This window comes from Molothrus aeneus, chromosome 6 (assembly GCF_037042795.1).
Source record: "Molothrus aeneus isolate 106 chromosome 6, BPBGC_Maene_1.0, whole genome shotgun sequence".
NCBI lineage: Eukaryota > Metazoa > Chordata > Aves > Passeriformes > Icteridae > Molothrus > Molothrus aeneus.
The window spans coordinates 59,970,945-59,990,343 of NC_089651.1; the positions used below are offsets into that span (position 1 = coordinate 59,970,945).

The following is a 19,399-nucleotide window of genomic DNA, read 5'->3' on the forward strand; positions in this document are numbered from 1 at the left end:
TTTAGCTTCTTCCTTTGTTAGAGCAGCTACATTTCCTGGGACTATTGATAAGGGTAACTGGTTAACTTGTTACTGATCATCCAAGCTGACCATGCAAGTGAAAAGAGTTGGAAATCCCTCAAAGCACCACAAAGCTGCCACCACTCTGGAGAGTGATTAACCAACATTTGCATGGAGAACAAGTTCTTACAGGCACTGCCAACAAGACTGAAAGTCTGTGTCACAAGATGTCATCGCGGGGGCTCAGGCTCGAAAGTGTCATCAACATGCAGTTCAAGAGTCATCAACAAAAACCTTTCCAAAGGGCTTTGGCTGAAGGCCCTCACACACAAATCCTTCAAACCAGCCAGAAACAGTGTCCTGAGCCCCACCTTCAACCCCCCAGCTCCCAACCTTCAGCTACAAAATAAACACACACAGAGTTAATGATGAAGAATATTTACTTTCCTTCATATGGTACATTCTGTAAAGTGCTAAGTTCCTAAATTATACCGAGTTAAAATTATATACAGCTATAGTATTTTAAACACAATAAATATAGAATGAGCCTTGGGCAACTGCACTTGCAAGTTTTATTCTTTTTTTAGTAGACAGCCTAAATTTAGTAGTCAAAATAGCCTCCAATAGTGCTCCAAGAAAATCTAGGAAGCAGTTATAAATAAATTCACATCCTTCAGAGCTATCCTACGCACTTCTCCTGTCCACATTGCACGGGGAAGCAGCGCTCCTGTGAGCATATGGAGCGAGGAAAAATAAGGAAGCTGAAAATTACCCAACAAAAAAAAAGCAAAATCCTACAAGTTAACACTACATATCCTCCCATAAATAGTCTGGCTTCCACATTTAATCTTAGTGCACATAACCCAGGTCTTTTATTTTTAACTCCTGTTAAAAAACTCTTCCAGGAAGAACATCTTGCAAGACACGGGTCGATTCATCCTCATCTTGCTCCTTTTTGCTGCAAAGTGGAAAAGACTCCTGCACGAACTGCCTGCACATTGGGCACTGCTGGAAATACCTGATGCAGCCATCACACAGGCACGTGTGTCTGCAGGGCAGGAGGACCCAGTTCACAGGGCCATTCTGGCACACCACACAGTCTTTGCTGTTTTCTTCCTGCAATTCTGCTTCATCTCCAGCCAGCCCAGCCTTTTCCAGCAGCCCTCTGTCAGTGCTGCTCTCACCAGGGAAGGTATCACTGCAGGAGGGTGCAGGACTATTTGCAGACATGAAGAGTTGCTAAAATACACATAAACACAAATATTTGGGAGTGAACAAACTCTTCCCCAATCTCTGCACACGCACAGGTGCAGTGGAAGTTCTACTGGATCCATTCACTGGGTCAAACAGTGCCAGACTCTGTGTGGGTCCTGGCAGCTGCCTGGCCTCCAGTTAAAGGCATTTCAGAAACATGAAATTACATAAAACAGTGGGAAAATATTAAAGAGAAATCCTCAGACCTTGGTTGTATCAAATCAATGTCATGCATGAAATTTAACAGAAGTGCTCAGGTTTTGAGCAGTTTGGGTTTGTTTCTGGTCCATCAGTCTCTGTGCCTAGAGGGATCCTCTATCTGTTCCTACCAAAATTATACCCACCATCCTGTCAAATCTGCTGCACTCAACCCATTCTGCTCATGCTCATATTCCAATCCCCTACTCCTTTTTTTGTCTTATTTTACGTGAAGTGCAAATTCTTCTGGGCATGATTCCTAAGCATAGTGCAAGAAAAAGGAATTTTTAAAAAGTAAGTTTCTTCTGAGGCTTTCCTGATTAAAAGAGAATTTTGAAGAAAGGAAATAACAATTCTGGAAAGAAGAAGCATTCAACAGTGATTCTTTTCCTACTGCTTTACTAAGTGGACACTAGGACTCCTAGATTAGAAGCAGTTCATCTCCCTGGAAAATCTTGAATATTTTAATGGAAAATATTTCTGTACAGTAAGTTCCTGTGGCACTACTTAACTGATAAAATAATTTAAGCTACCATCCAGTTCTTTGCATGACAATAGAAGTCTTGTACTAATTTAGGCTCCTGAAAGCCTACACAAGCTAAAGTTAACACTGTCATACACATGAAACCAGACTCCGTGCGTGGCTTACCTTCAGGTCATGGTATTGACCTTGAGCCAGGAGGAGATACTGATACAAAATTCGGCAGGAGAGTCTGTAGCTTTCATCAGGAACGTGAATTACAGCCACCATTGCAATCTACAAACAGACAAAAATTCTATGTTTAATAACCTTATCACTCAGGCTGAGGGAATTGGGGGTGTTCACTCCAGAGAAGAGAAAGTTCCAGGGAAACCTCAGAGCCCCCTCCAGGGCCTAAAGCGGCTCCAGGAGAGCTGGAGAGGGACTGGGGACAAGGGATGGAGGGACAGGACACAGGGAATAGGTTCCTACTGCCAGAGGACAGGTTAGATGGGATTTTGGGAAGGAACTCCTGGCTGTGAGGGTGGGCAGGCCCTGGCACAGGGAGCCCAGAGCAGCTGTGGCTGCCCCTGGATCCCTGGAAGTGTCCAAGGCCAGGCTGGACGGGGCTTGGAGCACCCTGGGACAGTGAAAGGTGTCCCTGCCCAAGGCAGGGGATGGGAAATATGATCTTTAAGGTCCCTTCCAACCCATATTATTCCCTGATTCTCTGTTTTGCTTTGGTACAGCTCCTGACCTGCTTAATTCTTTAGACAATCAGGAATTCAACAATGTTGACTTGAAGCACTGATTAAAAAAAAATTATAGTGGACAAGGGATAAACAGGATGTGGCACAAGAGAGCCCTGGGTGCTCCTTCAGCTTCCCACCCTGCTTCCCCATGGAGCTCTTCTGTGGCCAGTTTATAGCAGAGCCCTGCTCTGGCTGCTCCCACCTCATGGAATTACACCCCAAACTGCAAAGGCACCTGAGCAGTCTTCTCCACCTTCTCCCCCTTCCCTCAGAAACACACAGACTGCAGTTTTCAGACTCCAAAAATCACTAAGAAGTGATTGGCTTGTAATCTGAGCAGGCAAAAGACAAATTTCACTGGAAAGGATTCTGAACCCCCACGGGCTGACTTCAGATAATTCCTCTGGAAATACAAGCACTCCAAGCTTGCATGCTGTGCCTAACAACCCCCACCCTGCCCAAATTACGTAATAGCCTCTAAAAAGCTGGGAAAAAAGAAAGTGAAATTCAATATTATTGTAGTTCCCAGAAGCTGTCAAAAGAGAAATGAAATATAGAAGCTGTTTTGCTTTAAAAAGAAATTTAAAGGCAAATTAGACTTGCACTTCAAAATCCACACATGGCTAATTAAATACAGAGTTCAAATGTGTATGTACCTACACATATGGATTTATAAGAACTGATTTCACTATTCCTTGGCAAAAGGGTCTTTTTTTTCTAAATCACAGTGCCTGAGATCTAAGCTTCCACTTTAGCCATGACACTCTTCCAGTAATTTCTGTACATTTTATATATGGTCATGCTAATTTTCTGGATCTGGAGGAAAATGATGGCACAAAACCAACTAGGGATGATCTTGCCACAAAACCAGTTTGGATAAAAATCAGATGACCCCCCCCCCCCAGGAAAGAATCACTAAAACACCATCCACAGTGATGGACACCCACACAGACCCCCCCAAACATAATTCAAAATGGTAATATCACACTGGCAAAGATCCATTTCCACATACCATTTCTGTTTTACAAGTTTGTTTCAACAAACCAGACGCAATTCTGACATTTGTCTGGCAAGGAGTTCAGGTGGAGTTACTCCCGACTGGATTTACAGATGTGTTCCTTTCCTCCAAAACCAGAGGAAAAATACCTCCACCACTCTCCTTCCACCCCTTTCTTCTATGTTAAGGCTCAAAAGAGAGCTGTTACAAATTCATGCCCATGCTAATGTCAAATACATTCAAATACTACATTTAGAGTCTCTATAAAAATGTATTAAAACATCTCAAGTGGGGACAGGAGGGAGGAGGGCAGTCCTAAAGTCAGGTGACAAGAAGCCAAGGACAGCCATCACTGGAAAGGGGACAGATTTCTCAGGTACTGCTGTGATTACAGCTTGCAGCTGAATGCATGGAAAAGTGTTCAGTGGATTTAGGCAATTTGCTTCTGAATTCAGTTGTGCTACTGTTCAAGGAGATAATGCAAGCAGATTATCAATCCAATGAAAAGATGGGAGATAAAAGTGTGTCTCAAATCATTCAGAGTTCACCAATTTAGAGTTTAGAAAGGGTATTGAACAGCATGTGGCAAGGCTGAAGCTGCTTTAATAGCAAGAGATTAGCAGGAGACCCTTTTTGAGGAGCTGAGTGTCTCCCATCAGCCTCGAGCCAGACTTTCACCCCTTCCTGGAAGTGTCCTGGAGTTGGCTCCTGTGAGACACAACCATGACACAGACCTGGGGCAGAAAGGTAATTTCTAGGTTTCTAATAGCCAAGTCAGCAATCAGCTCCATATCTGTGCCAGACACTTATTAAAAAAACCCTCCTGCCTTGCCAACAGAATCCAAGAATCTGTTTAAGTGCAAGAGCTCCACCACATGCCCGTGTGATCCCAGAAATCAGAGTAACAGGTTGCTAAACTGCCCCAACCCTCATTCCTCAGGGACATTGGCAGGCTGAAGCTTTGGGGAAATCACAAGCATCTTTTAAATGCTGTAGTGAATAAGTAAAGAGTAAGCAATGTTTCCCCATTGCCTCTTCAAAGGCTGAGATTTGGAAGTTAAAGCCTTGAACTGCTTTATTTAAGAAAATAAGAAAGTGAGTGACCAAATTCTAGGGAACAGGAAAGTGAAGCTGCTTTTTTCAAGCCTCTCTCCTGAAACATTCAGACCTTAAACACAGTGGCCCTGAAATATACTCTGATATTACTTACAATATCATATATTTCTCTGTCTTCTTCATCTGCTAACGTCAGCAATGCTACCAAGGGATAGCGAGCTCTAGGCACAGGGCCAAAATCCACAACTTGAGCATCTTCTGGTAACTGACAATATTTCTCTGCCTTGTCATTTTTTTTAATGCTTTGCCTGTGTCAAGGAAAACAATCAGTGGCTGCAATTGCAGACAAACATGACGTTTGCATAAAGAGTATTTCTCATCGTGTTTGTTCATAAATGCATTGTGCCAAAATCTGCAGCGCATTTACCATCCTCAATGCTCCCCGTGCCAAAAAAATCAACATATTTTGTCAAAACAATTCAAAAAAAGGATACAAGTACTGCTGTTTGTAGAGGTATTCATTGTAGAGAGCATCCTCTAATGCCTGAGGAGTCTTTATTCTGAAGCAGTAGACGTGTTTCTGCAGCGCTTCGTGGAGTTTCTGGACATTGCAGCCCCAGTAGCAGGTAAGGACACAGTCCTCCAGGCAGTCAGGTGTCAGTGTTACACCCCCTTGGAGAAAGAGGAGAGGGATTTCATTAACTCACCACCTGCAGCAATCCTGGAATTGCTAAGTCTAGATGCTTGAAGAGCTACAGGCAGAAAACACCTTCGGTGTCACAGATTTTTATCATAGAACCATAAAATCATAGAACGGTTTGGGTTGGAAGGGACCTTAAACCTCACCTTGTTCTACCCCCTGCCATGGCAGGGACACCTTCCACCATCCCAGGCTGCTCCAAGCCCTGTCCAACCTGGCCTGGAACACTTCCAGGGATCCAGGGGCAGCCACAGCTGCTCTGGGCACCCTGTGCCAGGGCCTGCCCACCCTCCCAGCAGGGAATTCCTTCCCAATCTCCCATCCATCCCTGCCCTCTGGCAGTGGAAGCCATTCCCTGTGTCCTGTCCCTCCATCCCCTTGTCCCAAGTCCCTCTCTGTGCAACCTGTGCCTGGGTTTCACCACCCTCACAGGGAAGGATTTCCTCCCACTATCCCATCTATCCCTGCCCTCTGCCAGTGGGGAGCCATTCCTCCTTGTCCTGTCCCTCCAGGCCCTTGTAAAAGTCTCTTCTAGGCTCCCTTCAGGTACTGAAAGGCTGCAGTTGGGCCGCCCCTAAAATGCTAAACGTTATAAAATAACAAAAATTATTTATCATTATAAACAAATCTTCTGACAATTTAGATTCAGCTTAGTGTTTATGGAAGTCAGTGGGTGTGAGGAGATAAAATGGCTGATTAAGCTCACAAAAATATCACATGCATTTTATGAACGGTAAATTTTAACTTCTGGTAACACTTTAGACACTCATTGGCAGATCCAAGAGCACAACCTCAGCCCAAAGTCCATTCCCTCCTGAGATAATGGCAGTAATTAGATCACTCATCTACAAAACTCTGTGCTCTCAAAGAATAAGGCTCTGGATCATGCAGAGGGAGGAGTAAAAGGGCCTCTATGCTCCCCATTCTTTTTTCAAAAACCTGTCAACTTCTAAACACTTCCTGCACAAACAGGAGCAGGAGTGCTCAAAGCTCCTGAAAAATCCCATTTACCTGAATTGTTGGATTTGTTGTGTTGGGGGGGTTATGTTGAGGGAGGGGGGGAAATCTGCTGCAGCCCCTCCTCATGCATTGGAAGGCCCCACATCCGTGTGGGTGGAAGATGCTCAGCCTTGCTCACTGCTGCCCAGTGATGCAGAAGGCCATGAATTCCACTTCCTCTCTGGGTGATTTCAGGAATGATAGGGGTGGCTTGAACTCTGATCCAAACAGATATTTAAATGCAGTTTCCATTGGAGAACAGATAGAAAAAAGAGAGTGATGATTTATTTATCTATTTATTAAAAATAGTGCACTTCCAAACACTGCTGAAGATCTGGGCTTAGATTTAAGTGGGTGGCACATATTCCATAATGAATTCTGTACAATTCTACAATTCCATGAAATTTATAGAAACGCCCACAGTGGTTGGTAATTTGCAAATGTTTTAGTTACTTAAAGATCTGTAATAGCAGGAAGTGTTCCATTAATGAGAATTAAAATGTACCTTATTATCCAAACATTTCACTTTTAAAAACACCACATTTATAAACTGTGTAAAAGCTTATTTCTGTCGTAATGGAAGTGTATTTCTGAGAAATTATGATAGAGAAAAAGGATGAGAGCAAAAAGATGATCTTTAAGGTCCCTTCCAACCCAAACCATCCTATGATTCTAGGCAGAAAATGGAAAGTACCAAGTTCAGGAATGAAAATTGACAAAAACCATGTAAGAAATCCACTGACTTGTTACTGAAGCTGCAGCAGGATTATGGATCTCCAACCCAAAAGGATTTTTCACTTGTCTCATCCGTTTTTTCAGTACCCTTGTGCTGGATTCTGTCTCTTCTGAGTTCCTCAGAATAACAGGAACACCCAAACCAAACCTAGGAGACACAAAACAAGAACGAGTGGGTTCAGTGTTAGTGTTGACACATTTGACTTTTTGTTTGGTCAGCTCTAAATAGCAAATAGCAGAACAAAAAGAGGTAGCTTGGCTTTCCAGAATATCTGCTAGGATGCATGGATAATATATCCTGCCATTTGGACTTCAGCTTTTTGTCAGAAGGCAGGAGTCTGCACAGTGATGCAGGGAATCTTTAAAAGGGGAATATTTTACTCTGGATTTCCACAAAGGGAATAAAATGAATGAGAGTTGTCGGTGCCCTCTAGTGGTAAAGGGCTAGGCCAGAATTCCCTCCCATCTGAGTCCCGCAGAACCGAGCACCATTCCGGCCTCCTCCCGTGACCAGGGACACTTTGCCCCAGCCCAGGCTGCTTCAAGCCCCATCCAACGGGGCCTTGAACAATTCCAGGGATGGGGCAGCCACAGCTTCTCTGGGCTGTCTGTGCCCTGCCCTCATCTCCATCACAGCCAAGGATTCCTTCCCAATATCCAACTCAAGCTGCTCTCTGTCCGTTTAAAGCCATTCCTTTCATGGAAACATTTGCGTTTGTTCAGTGGCATCATCGAAGGCTCTTGGCCATCCTTGATTTGAGCACAGCTCAAATCAGCTCTCTCTGCCACAACTGAGGGAAAACACCCACAGTGACATCCCTGGGGCTGTAGGGGAGGGAATATCCCAGTTAAACATCTCACAAAGAAGCCAGAGGCAGCAGCTGTTTCCCTTCTTCAATACCCAAACCTTAACAGAGCCCCTCTCTGCAGCCCTGTTTTATACCAGAATCTGCCTGATTGTGGCAGAAAATCCCCGTTCCTTGGAAATTTTCTTCACTGGATGAAAGCAACAGGATTATCCTCATGAAAAGCAGCAAGATAAAAGAGCCTCTGGCACAGTTTTAGCAGCAGCTGAAGGCATGGAGGCCTTTCTGTTCCACAGTCAGGTGTGGTTTTCTGTAAATTTGAAGTGTAGGAAGTGTAGGAATGATACAGTTTTTATTTTATGATCTAACAGTCCAGATCATTAGCTGGTAGAGGAGAACATTCATTTCTTCAGAGCAGTGCTAGCTTAGAAAAAGCAGGAATTTCCAAGGGTTTAGTTGATGAATGAATGTTTCTGCAGAACCAACAGGTGCTGAGCCTTCAGCTCCACCTCACAGGAGCGTTCCCCTCCAGCTAAAAATACAATGCCCAAGTAATCAGGTGATGTAAATTCCACTTCACCCCTGTGCCCAGGGCACCTGTGGGACTGGCTCTGGAAGCTGGCCTGTGAGCAGAGCCACAGGTATGCAGAGCTGACACAGGAACAGACACTCCTCCCATCACTGCAAGGCCTGACAAATGAGAACATGAACATTCCTCAACAGCTGGTGTTTTTCAGGCTGATTGACACCAACACAAACACATCATTAAAGAAATGAATGCTGAAAATTATGGGGGAGCCCAAATGCCACTGCAGCAATAGATCAGGTATGCTTTGCTCCGGTGACAACATTTGCATTTACAGCGCCCTGTGTGGCAAATGAAGGATTTGAGTTGTTTTCCTGAGCAAGTTCAGGAGCACCTGAGCTGTAACTGCAGCTGCAGGCACGGGAAAATCCCTTGGAGGCTCCTGGTCATGGCCATGGCACAGGAGAATTCCAAGGGAGCAGCAAATACCTCTGAGCAGTTGCCCACACATTCACCTGCTGCTATGTGCTGAGCTCCTGGCTACCACTCCTCCTTCATTAACAGGCCCTTAATACTCCAGTTTGAAGAAAAAAATGCATGTATTTCCATAAACTGCAATAACACCTAGTGCAGGTGCAACTGGAATCTCTGATCCTGGAACAACAAAAAGCCTTTGGACAGTCCTCTGTACACCCCGTACCCAAAAGTCACCAGTGCATACATGTTAGGATCTTGTAGCACACATCTATTTCAGACCTTTTCGAGCAGAGGATTGCCAGAATTTACGACAAGTAGATAAATAATGATTAAATTTGCAAAAGGAGCAGTGGTTAGGGATAGACATGATGAAGGTTCATCTAAATCATGGCTTAGTATGATCATTTTTTTAAAGATACCTTTATCACCAGCACTTTGCAGATATTAATGTGGAACCAATGAGAGGAAGTTCAACAACTCCAGTTTTATTGTCACCACAAGCCACACGAGTCTGCTGTAGCCACAATTTCTACATGAAAGATTTTGATTGCCAATCAATGCACTGCTCCTGGCAAGTTCCAGTATTTACATTTACAGCCACTCCTGAGGGTTAGGGACATTAAAGGAGCTGCTTCTGAAAAAGGCAACAGTGGCATTTCTGCGTCATCCTCTCAAACACAATCAGAATCCCTTTCACTCCCCACCCCTCGAGACACTTCAGGAGATCAGCTCACAGATTCACAGAATCCTTCAGGTTGGAAAAGACCCTGGCTGCACCCAGGGAGCTGTGCAGAGCCAGAAGGTCCCCCTGAGCCTCCTTTTCTCCAGGCTGAGCCCCTCCAGCTCCCTCAGCTGCTCCTGGCGCTCCAGACCCTTCCCCAGCTCTGCCCCCTTGCCTCGATTCACACAGCTCAGTACACACAAACGCATTGATTGCCAATATTATGAATGATATTACAAAAAGTATTAAGAAAACATTTCGGTATCACTAAAAGAGAAACGAGCTTAACAGAAATACGTATAATTTCTTTTAAAAATTATTTTTATTGCTCGTTTAGAAGCCTAGGAGCGTTTGGGTTGGAAGAGACCGTTCCAAGCCCCTACAGTGGGCCTGGCCTTGCTCCCGCTCAGCACAGCCCAGGCCCCCTCGGCCGAGCCCCACCGGTCCCCGAGCACTGACCAGCCGAGGACGAGCGCGCTGGTGACGAGGAAGCAGACGGACACCAGGGCGATGTAAAACAGCGGCGAATACTCGTACAGCGTAACCAGGAACACGGCAGCCATCGGGCTGGCCGCGCCGCCCTCAGCCTGCGACTGAAGCTGCTGCCCTCAGCGTGCCAGGGACGGGGTGGAGCCATGGCGGCACCGAGTGAAGGCGCTGCCCTCAGCCTGCCAGGGACGGGGTGGAGCCATGGCGGCACCGAGTGAAGGCGCTGCCCTCAGCCTGCCAGGGACGGGGTGGAGCCATGGCGGCACCGAGTGAAGCTGCTGCCCTCAGCGTGCCAGGAACGGGGTGGAGCCATGGCGGCACCGAGTGAAGGCGCTGCCCTCAGCCTGACAGGGACGGGGTGGAGCCATGGCGGCACCGAGTGAAGGCGCTGCCCTCAGCCTGCCAGGGACGGGGTGGAGCCATGGCGGCACCGAGTGAAGGCGCTGCCCTCAATGTGCCAGGGACCGGGTGGAGCCATGGCGGCACCGAGTGAAGGCGCTGCCCTCAATGTGCCAGGGATGGGGCAGGACCATGGCGGCCACAGTGTTGCAGGGTTGGCACAGACACATGAAACATAACAAATGAAATAATATGTCGATGACAACTTTATTGAAATTCATGACAAAAATCAAAGTATCATTTGTATCCATACACTTATAACAATATCGATTGTTTCTATCAATTCCTCTATTTACAGCCATTATATATTCTATTTTATCTATTACATGAAATATGCCATATTCAATTTGTAAAGTACAGGTTAAAATATACTCTTATGCTATACTGTTAAATTCTACCATATTATATATCATATACATATACATATTTTATATAATGGACATATAAAATACATATCATATATTTAATATAACACACTGCTATGTAATATGTTTTTGCAATACAAATGAAAAAAAAAGTGTCATTCCTGACTAATAAATTTATATTCCCCTCCAGCAAAACTCTAGTACTACATTTTTTCTAGCTTTTACATCTTATAATTGAGTATTATTACAAATAATGCCAGTTAATATATTGTACAACTATATTGTTCAACAAAAAAGAGTTATCTAGATATAATAAATATATATCGTTATTTCTAAACTTTTCCCCTATTGCAATCCGGGCACATCAGTCTGGCCCAATCCTCCTTCAAATACCTCCATCCAGGACCAAGTGCAATGTTATGGCAGGGAAAAGCATTAACAGATGCAGTTACTATAGATACAATAAAGAGATGGAGTGGATTAGGGCAGGGAGTGTCAGGATCCCTGAGCCTGTGCCCCGGCGCAGGGCTGTGCTGGGCTGCAAGCGCAGCTCTGTGCGCTGGCTGCTCACAAAGATGTGCGGCTCGCCTCGGCCAGCCCAAAGAGCATCCTGCACACCTTGCTGTTCATTCAAATCAGCCTGGCCATTTTCTTCTTGATCATTTTCATGGTCCTCCACATGGCCTTCAAGTCTTTGAATGTCCTCTTGAACCGAAGCCTTCTCTGCTCGATTTCCATCCTGCGCCTTCTGGCCTCTTCTTCAGCTCTCCTGGCTGCTTCTTGCTGCTTCATGGCCGCCCTTCTGCGCCTGAGCCACAGGAACAAAGGCAGGAGGAGCAGCTCAGCAGCAGCCCAGTAGGGCCCCTGCTGCACGGCTGCCGAGGGCAGGGGTCCCCAGGCAGGCTCGGGTGGCTCTGGGGAAGCCTGCTCCAGGTCCTCTTCGCTCAGCTCTGCATCCTCATGCGAACCAATCACCACGGGCCGTGGGAAGTGGAAGAGGAGCAGCACAGTCAGGGCAAGGACTGATTTGAACACCATGGTCTGTCTGCAGGAGGAGAGAGACAAGGGTTTCAGTGGGGATACCAAGGGAGCTTGTGGGGGCTGAAGTGAGGCCCGGAGACGCAGGGATGTGAGGGCGGGAAGCAGAGGGCCCCAGGCAGCTGGCAGGCAGCAGGGCCTGTCCCAGTGGGCCAGCAGCAGCCCCGTGCCCTGGCCAAGGCGCCGGCCCCAGGGGCTGGCCCTGGATGCACGGGTACAATGCAGGCCCGGCTGCGGCGCTGGTGCCCCAGCCCTGGCCCAGCCCAGCCCCGCCACGTGTGCACTCACCGCTTGCCCAGGCTGTGCTGGGCCAGCGTTACCTGCGGGGGCCTTTTATAGTGGCCCCCATTGTCACACGCTGCCCCTGATGTCACAGGGGCCAGAGGCATCGTAGCCGGGCCAGCCCCAACATGGGTCCCCAGCCCAGATCAGGGGCTCCCAGTGGGCCCAGCCATGAAAGCCCCAGCACCCAGCAAGTGCAGCTCCTCTCGGAGGGAATGGGCCCCAGGGGCTCCCTTCAGAAAGCAAGCAGAAGCCCCTCTTGCTGACCTCCTGTCAATAGGGAAAACAATATAACCACTAATGTTGAATATGTTGCATAATATCAACTATGAAAGCACCAGAGGTGCTTTTCTCACGGTGCTTTCTGAGTGAGATTCAGGGGGGCTTGCTCATTTTTTTCTTGCTTGACTATTCCTGGATCCAGCCCCTCCAAGACCTCTGTGAAACCTTCCCATTATGAGACAAAAGAGATAAGGAACTTTAGCCAAACCACCTCCTGCCTCCTTCAGATCAAGAAGCAGTAGAGGAGCAGCTCTGGCAGATAATTTGTGTTGCTTTGCACAAGAGTTGAACCCCTGTGTTATTAGGGAATGCTTGCTCCTGTTGTGCCAGAATGTTCGAGCAGGGGTGAGAATCTGGTGTCAAAGTGCATTCATGTGCTCCATGTTGCACAGGACACCTGTGTGCAGGAATACCGAAAAATTCCATCAGAAGGGATCTGCTGTGGCAAGGACCCCTCTGGTTTTCTCCTCCATGGAGCAGTTTGCATGCAGAATGTGGGCCAATATTACCTCAGCATTGTCCTCCTCATCCTTGGTTTCCTCTTGCAGTGCCTCAGTCCCTGTGTTCTGTCAGGGCCCTGGGCAGGTGGGATATTCCCAGAGGAGAGGGGCCTGCTGTGTCTCCATTCCCCCCGTCCCTTATGTGCCTGTGTTCAGGAGGGCACAGAGAGGATGGGGACTCCTGCCTGCCCCGTGTCCTGTCTGCCTGTCGGGCTTGTCCCAGGGCAGCGGGGCTGTGATTCCTGTGCTGTGTCCCCCTGTCCCTGCTGTCCCTGCTGTCCCTGCTGTCATGGCCTACTGCAGCGTTCCACACCCTACACAGGAGCCATGGTGTCTCCTGAGCTCTGCAGGGACCTAAGTGACAGTCGGAGTGGTGGCACTCCTGGTTCTCTTGCATTTGGCATCCCGCAGAGCAGAGGCCTGATCACAGCACCAAAGGACCAGCTGCCGGAGGGGAGGAAAGGAGCCTCTGCATGGCCCAGGGGTGCTGTGGTGCCCCTCTGTCAGGAATTCCCCACAGCTGACACCTGAGTCCAACATGGAGACTCACAGACACAGCGTTTGTTCAGGCATTGCCTTTATTGCATCTTTGCACTGACTGCAGCTCCCAGAGGGAAGTCACTCTCCCAAGACAGGAGGGCAGTCAGTGTCATCTTCAAATCACAATAACATATTTTAAATATTGAAAATAACAAATTCTGATTATAGTCAATCTTATCTAAGCAACTACTTTATATACTGTTATATATTAACATTAATAAAAGTTGAGTATTTTAATCATGAAGATTATGTAAATTTCACTGCTTAAGATAAAAATATAGCATACCTAAATTTTGTTAATTAATATAATTCATACTAATTTTGATGAATGATAGTAATTATATAATATAAAGAATAAGTGCCATTACTTAATTATTACTTATTATTACCATATTAATCTAGAATTAGTCTACATTAAAGTTATTAAAACTTTGAAAAATATTTTTAAATAAAATATTTTAAATATTTTAAATATTTCTAAACTATTTAACAATTTGAATCAATCTCGAGGCATTTGGCCGGATCTTCCTTCAAATGGCTCCGTCCTTGAGAAAATGCAAAGCTTCTGCATGGAAAAGTGGAAAGAGAGACACTAATATAGATGCAGTTACTATAGATACAGAGAAGAGATAGAGGGAAGAGGGGCAGGGAGTGTCATGAGCCCTGAGCCTGTGCCCCAGCGCAGGGCTCTGCTGGGCGGCAAGCGTAGCTCTGTGCGCTGGCTGCTCACAAAGATGTGCGGCTCGCCTTGGCCAGCCCAAAGGAAGCTTTCCTTCACACAGGCCACTGCCTGTGGTCTTCCAAAAGCCTGCCCTGCCTACCTTCAGCATCTTGTTTGTATCTCTATTCATTTGAATCAGCCTGGCCATTTGCTTTTCCAGTTCTTTGAGGGTCCGGCGCATTTGCTCCATTTCTTTGTTTCTCTTTTTAAGGAGCCGCCTTCTCTGCTCGATTTTCACCTTCCTCCTTCTGGCCTGTTCTTCAGCTCTCTGGGCCGCTGCTCTCTGCCTCGCGGCTGCCCTTCTGCGCCGGAGCCACCACCCCAAAGGCAGAAGCAGTGCCTGAGCAATTTGCCAGATCTGGGGCAGGTACTGGAAGGCAGCCAGGAGCCGGGGTCCCCAGCCAGGCTCAGGTGGTTCTGGGGGGGCCGGTTTCATCTCCTCCACATGCGTTGCCGCCGCTTGGGGCGTGGCGTCCTGGGTCGAGAACGGCTCGGTGGCAGCACCTTTGCCACACGGACCAAGCACATGCACTCACCAATGTGCTTGATGGTAAAATGGCCTTTGTTAATGGTTGAACCGGGTCATTTATAACAGGGGTTAACAGTAAAAGGTAACAGTAAAAGGGGAGGGGTTCTGCCTGAGCGTAACATCGCGATATCTTAACCTCCCACATTTCCCACCCCTTTTATGACTAGTTAAAAACATAGAAAATGCAAAGGTTAAAACTGACAACTGGGAAACGTGTAACTGGTAAAATGTACTGAACTTGAACAATGCAACACAACCACAGCAAACTTGTCTTAACTGTAAGTGTTTAACAAACAAAAAGTTAACTATTTCTAACTGGTTTTTAATAAACAACGCTAACTTGTTTAAAATATAAGGTCCAAGATCGATAATAGGGCCTAATAAGGTGGAACCAAGGGCAATCAGTCATGGGGGCTGACTGAACCATGACTTAGGATATCTTTGCAGGACTTCCTCAGATTTTTGGCTGATAATTGTTAACACAGTTGACGATTTGAAATCATACATTTACCACAGCACCGAATTATCCTCCCAGAGTCTGCGACAGCTGACCTTAAAACAAGAGAGATGTGGAGAGCTCATGTCCAGATTCATGTTTCTCCAAAACTCCCTTTGAACCTTTTGATGCAGAAAAACTCTGGGCTGATTGGTGATCATTCCATTCAAGTAGAGGCAGAACCTGGCCAGAGTTCGAACTCTACTTGATGGATACCACTTAAAACAAGACTTTCAAAAACAACATTTATGTGAACCACTTTTGTTGAGCTTTTTCCCCCAGTCCTTCTCTGCGCTGGCCTCTCCTTTAGTTCGGTCACTGAGTTTTTCACGACCCTGGTATGGTCTGCCATCGGGCTGCTTGATGATTCGTCGCAGCCTTTAGGAAGATACGGGCCACGGGGGCGTCTGAGGATTCAGTCCTGCAAAACCAAGCTTTACAAATTTCATTAGTTTTTGCCCTGAAGGTCCAGTTTTATCGACTTTAAGCGGGCACCATTTAATTTTACTATTTTTCCTGACAGCTGTGTACCCTCACCCTGTGAGTACTAGCCTCCAACCCGTTTCCCATTTCCCTAACTCATTTTTGATCATGACTTGTGGGCCTTCCTCTAGTGCCCGGGTGGCCCAGTGCCTCTGGGCAGGACTTTTTGTTTCATCTCCCCTGGGGAACTGATTTAAAGCCAGCAGGACAGTTGCCAGGATGCGCGCTTCGTCTTTTGGTAGGATGGAATTGGTAAAACCTTTCTGTTTTCTTTCTTTATGCCCCACTACCTATGAATTTTAAAAATGACATTTGTGAGGGACTCCATTTTCTCCTTCACCGGCCCTTGGCGCGAGACTTCCTCCTTTGCCGGCCCTTGGCACGAGCTTTCCTCCTTCGCTGGTCCTCAGCGCGAGACTTTCCCCTCTCACCGGTCCTCTGGGAGCATCCTCCCCGCCGGAGACAGTCCCGCTACTCTGGCTGCCATTCACTCGCCCAGGAGATTCCCACTTCCTGAATCGTCCTGGGTTTTGGTGCCACTTGTGGCCGCCACTTGGGGCGTGGCGTCCCGGGTCGAGGATGGCTTGGCGGCAGCACCATTGCCACACGGACCAAGCACACGCACTCACCAATGTGGTACGGTGAAATGGCCTTTATTAACGGTTTCACGGGGTCATTTATAACAGGGGTCAACGGTAAAAGGTAACAGTAAAAGGGGAGGGGTTCTGCCTGAGCGTAACATCGCGATATCTTAACCTCCCACATACATGGTGTGGCACATCCCCATGAAATCTGTTCACCACGGATTGTGGGAACGGGAAGATGAGCAGCACAGTCAGAGCCAGGACGAGTCTGTTCGCCATGGTCTGCAGGAGGAGAGAGACAAGGGTTTCAGTGGGGCTACCAAGGGAGCTGGTGGGGGCTGAAGTGAGGCCCGGAGACGCAGGGATGTGAGGGCGGGAAGCAGAGGGCCCCAGGCAGCTGGCAGGCAGCAGGGCCTGTCCCAGTGCGCCAGCAGCAGCCCCGTGCCCTGGCCAAGGTACTGGCCCCAGGGGCTGGCCCTGGATGCACGGGGACAATGCAGGCCCGGGTTTGGTGCTTGTGGCCCGGCCCTGGCCCAGCCCAGCCCCACCACGTGCGCACTCACTGCTTGCCCAGGCTGTGCTGGGCCAGCGTTACCTGTGGGGGCCTTTTATAGTGGCCCCCATTGTGACACGCTGCCCCTGATGTCACAGGGGCCAGAGGCATCACAGCCGGGCCAGCCCTGACCTTGTTACCCAGCCCAGCTCAGGGGCTCCCAGTGGGCCCAACAATGAAAGCCCCAGCACCCAGCAAGTGCAGCCCCTCTGGGAGGGAATGGGCCCCAGGGGCTCCCTTCAGAAAGCAGACAGAAACACCCCCAAGCTCTTGTCAAGGAGAAACAAACATCAGCAATCCTGCTGATTATAATCAATAATATTATCTATAAAAACACCAGAGATTCTGTTGGGATGGCACTGGTTTTTATATAACTGGAGTGGGTGAGGGTGGCTCTGTTTTTACTGCTCAACTCTTCCCAAATCCAGCTCCTCTAAGTCCTCTTGCAAATCTTCCCATTATCAGACACCTGCAGGCAGCAATTTCCCAGTGGGTAATTCCCTCTGCCAGCAGAGAGTCTCCTGCATGTCCAACAAGTTCAGGTTCACAGTGCCAAGGCCCTGGGCAGTGTCTGGGATGAAGAGACTCTTTGTTGTGTCCCCAGTGAACACATGGAGGTCACAACAGCAGTGCCTCTTGCCTGTTCCCTGCCTACCCAGACCTTCCAGCCCAGGTGAAACGCCCAGCTTGGCCTTTGAGTACAAAGGGATTGCAGAGCAAAAAGCATCTGTGTAGCCACAATGGTCTTCAGCAGCTGCTGCACTGGGAGGCCACTGAGAGGAGGCCACTGCTGCTCTTGTCAGAGCACTGCTGTGCAGGGATGTCCCTTGCCCTGCTGTGTCCCATATCTGCCCATCTTTTTGCCTGTGGTCTGAGGTCAGGTGGATGCCATCTGCTCCCAATCCAGCTGTTCCTTGATAGATGCACAGACATGGAATCCAAAACTTTGAGTATCCCCTGAGTAGGCAGGCATTCAATCGTTCAGTTCGTGTTCTCCTTCCCGAAGCCTTCTCCGCTCGATTCCCATCCTGCACCTCAAAACTTCTTTTCCAGCTCTGCATGCTGCTGCTCTCTGGCTCATGGCTGCTCCCCTGTGCCTGAACCACAGCCCCAAAGGCAGGAGCAGCAGTTCAGCAGCAGCCCAGAAGGGACTGCCCCAAGGCAGCTGCGAGCTGAGCTCTCCAGCCAGGGTCAATTGGCTCATGGCTGCCCTGCTCTAGGTCCTTGCCATGCTGCTGCCACACAACCTCATCCAATCTTTATATATGATTTCTGCCTAATATTGCAAAACTATATATATAACACAAATTTTACATATATACATTTTATATGTTTATATAAAAACTTTACATGTATAATGAAACTAGTTAAAGACAAGTATAGATAGAGGTAATTTATATACAGTTCATATGTACACTATAGTCAAGCAGCACAGCAGCCATCAGACAGCCCTGTGCCTCAGCATCTCTTTCAAGGGCTGCAGAACAGGAGCTGATTGAACCCATGTCACAGCCCAGTGTAATCTTGGATGGCCTCAGTGTGGGCACCTGGATCATGCACCAGGTGCCGGAAATGCCTTGGTGGTTCAACCACTCCAAAGCCTGCCCACAAGCCAATCTCCACAGGAAGCCTCTTGTTGTCTACAACTAAGTGCTCAAGGTCTGTCTTCTCCAGGCAGTGGTGCAGGTGCTCCAAGATATCCAGGAAATCCCTCCTGAGCCACCGTGGCAGGGGTGTTCAGGAGGAGCATCACAACCATCTTTAAGGTGTAGGTGGAAAAGCCTACGCCCACCAGGATGCGGGTGAGGAGCTCCTGCACTGGCAGTGCCAGCTGCGCTGCTGGGGCTGCCCTGCCATGTGCCTGAAGAACTCAGTCTCTGGCACAGCATTGTCTCAGGACATGTTGAGCTTGGCATGTGTAAGAAAATGAAATGTTATATTTGCTGATTTAAACTTCACTGGGGATCAGTCATGGGGGCTGACTAAACCATGACTTTGGATATCTTCGCAGGACCTCCTCAGTTTTTTGGTTGACACCACAGCACCGAATTATCCTCCCAGAGTCTGTGACCTGTTTGACCTTAAAACTAGAGAGATTTGGAGAGCTCATGTCCAGATTCATCTTCTCTCCAAAACGTCCTTTGAACCTTTAACGCAGAAAAACTCCGGGTTGATTGGCATTCCATTCAAGTAGAGCCAGAACGTGGCCAGAGTTCGAACTCTACTTGATGGATACCACTTAAAACAAGACTTTCAAAACCAACATTTATGTGAACCATGACTGATAACATTTTTGTTGAGCTTTTTCCCCCAGTCCTTCTCTGCGCCAGCCTCTCCTTTAGTTTGGTCACTGAGTATTTCACGACCCTGGTATGGTCTGCCATCGGGCTGCTTGATGATTCGTCGCAGCCTTTAGGAAGATACGGGCCACGGGGGCATCTGAGGATTCAGTCCTGC

General features: G+C 47.7%; 1 protein-coding gene across 1 annotated transcript; it reads right to left on the bottom strand.

Annotated features, from left to right (window-relative positions):
• Positions 1-422: 422 nt before the first annotated feature.
• On the bottom strand, positions 423-10,319 carry CGRRF1 (cell growth regulator with ring finger domain 1). The gene is made up of 6 exons (XM_066551818.1): positions 10,141-10,319; positions 7,160-7,299; positions 5,212-5,389; positions 4,872-5,019; positions 2,102-2,209; positions 423-1,239 (listed from the first exon to the last, which is right to left on the bottom strand). The coding sequence occupies exons 1-6, from the start codon at positions 10,242-10,244 to the stop codon at positions 889-891; spliced, it is 1,029 nt and encodes a 342-aa protein (XP_066407915.1). The 5' UTR covers positions 10,245-10,319; the 3' UTR covers positions 423-888.
• Between the last annotated feature and the right edge of the window lie 9,080 nt (positions 10,320-19,399).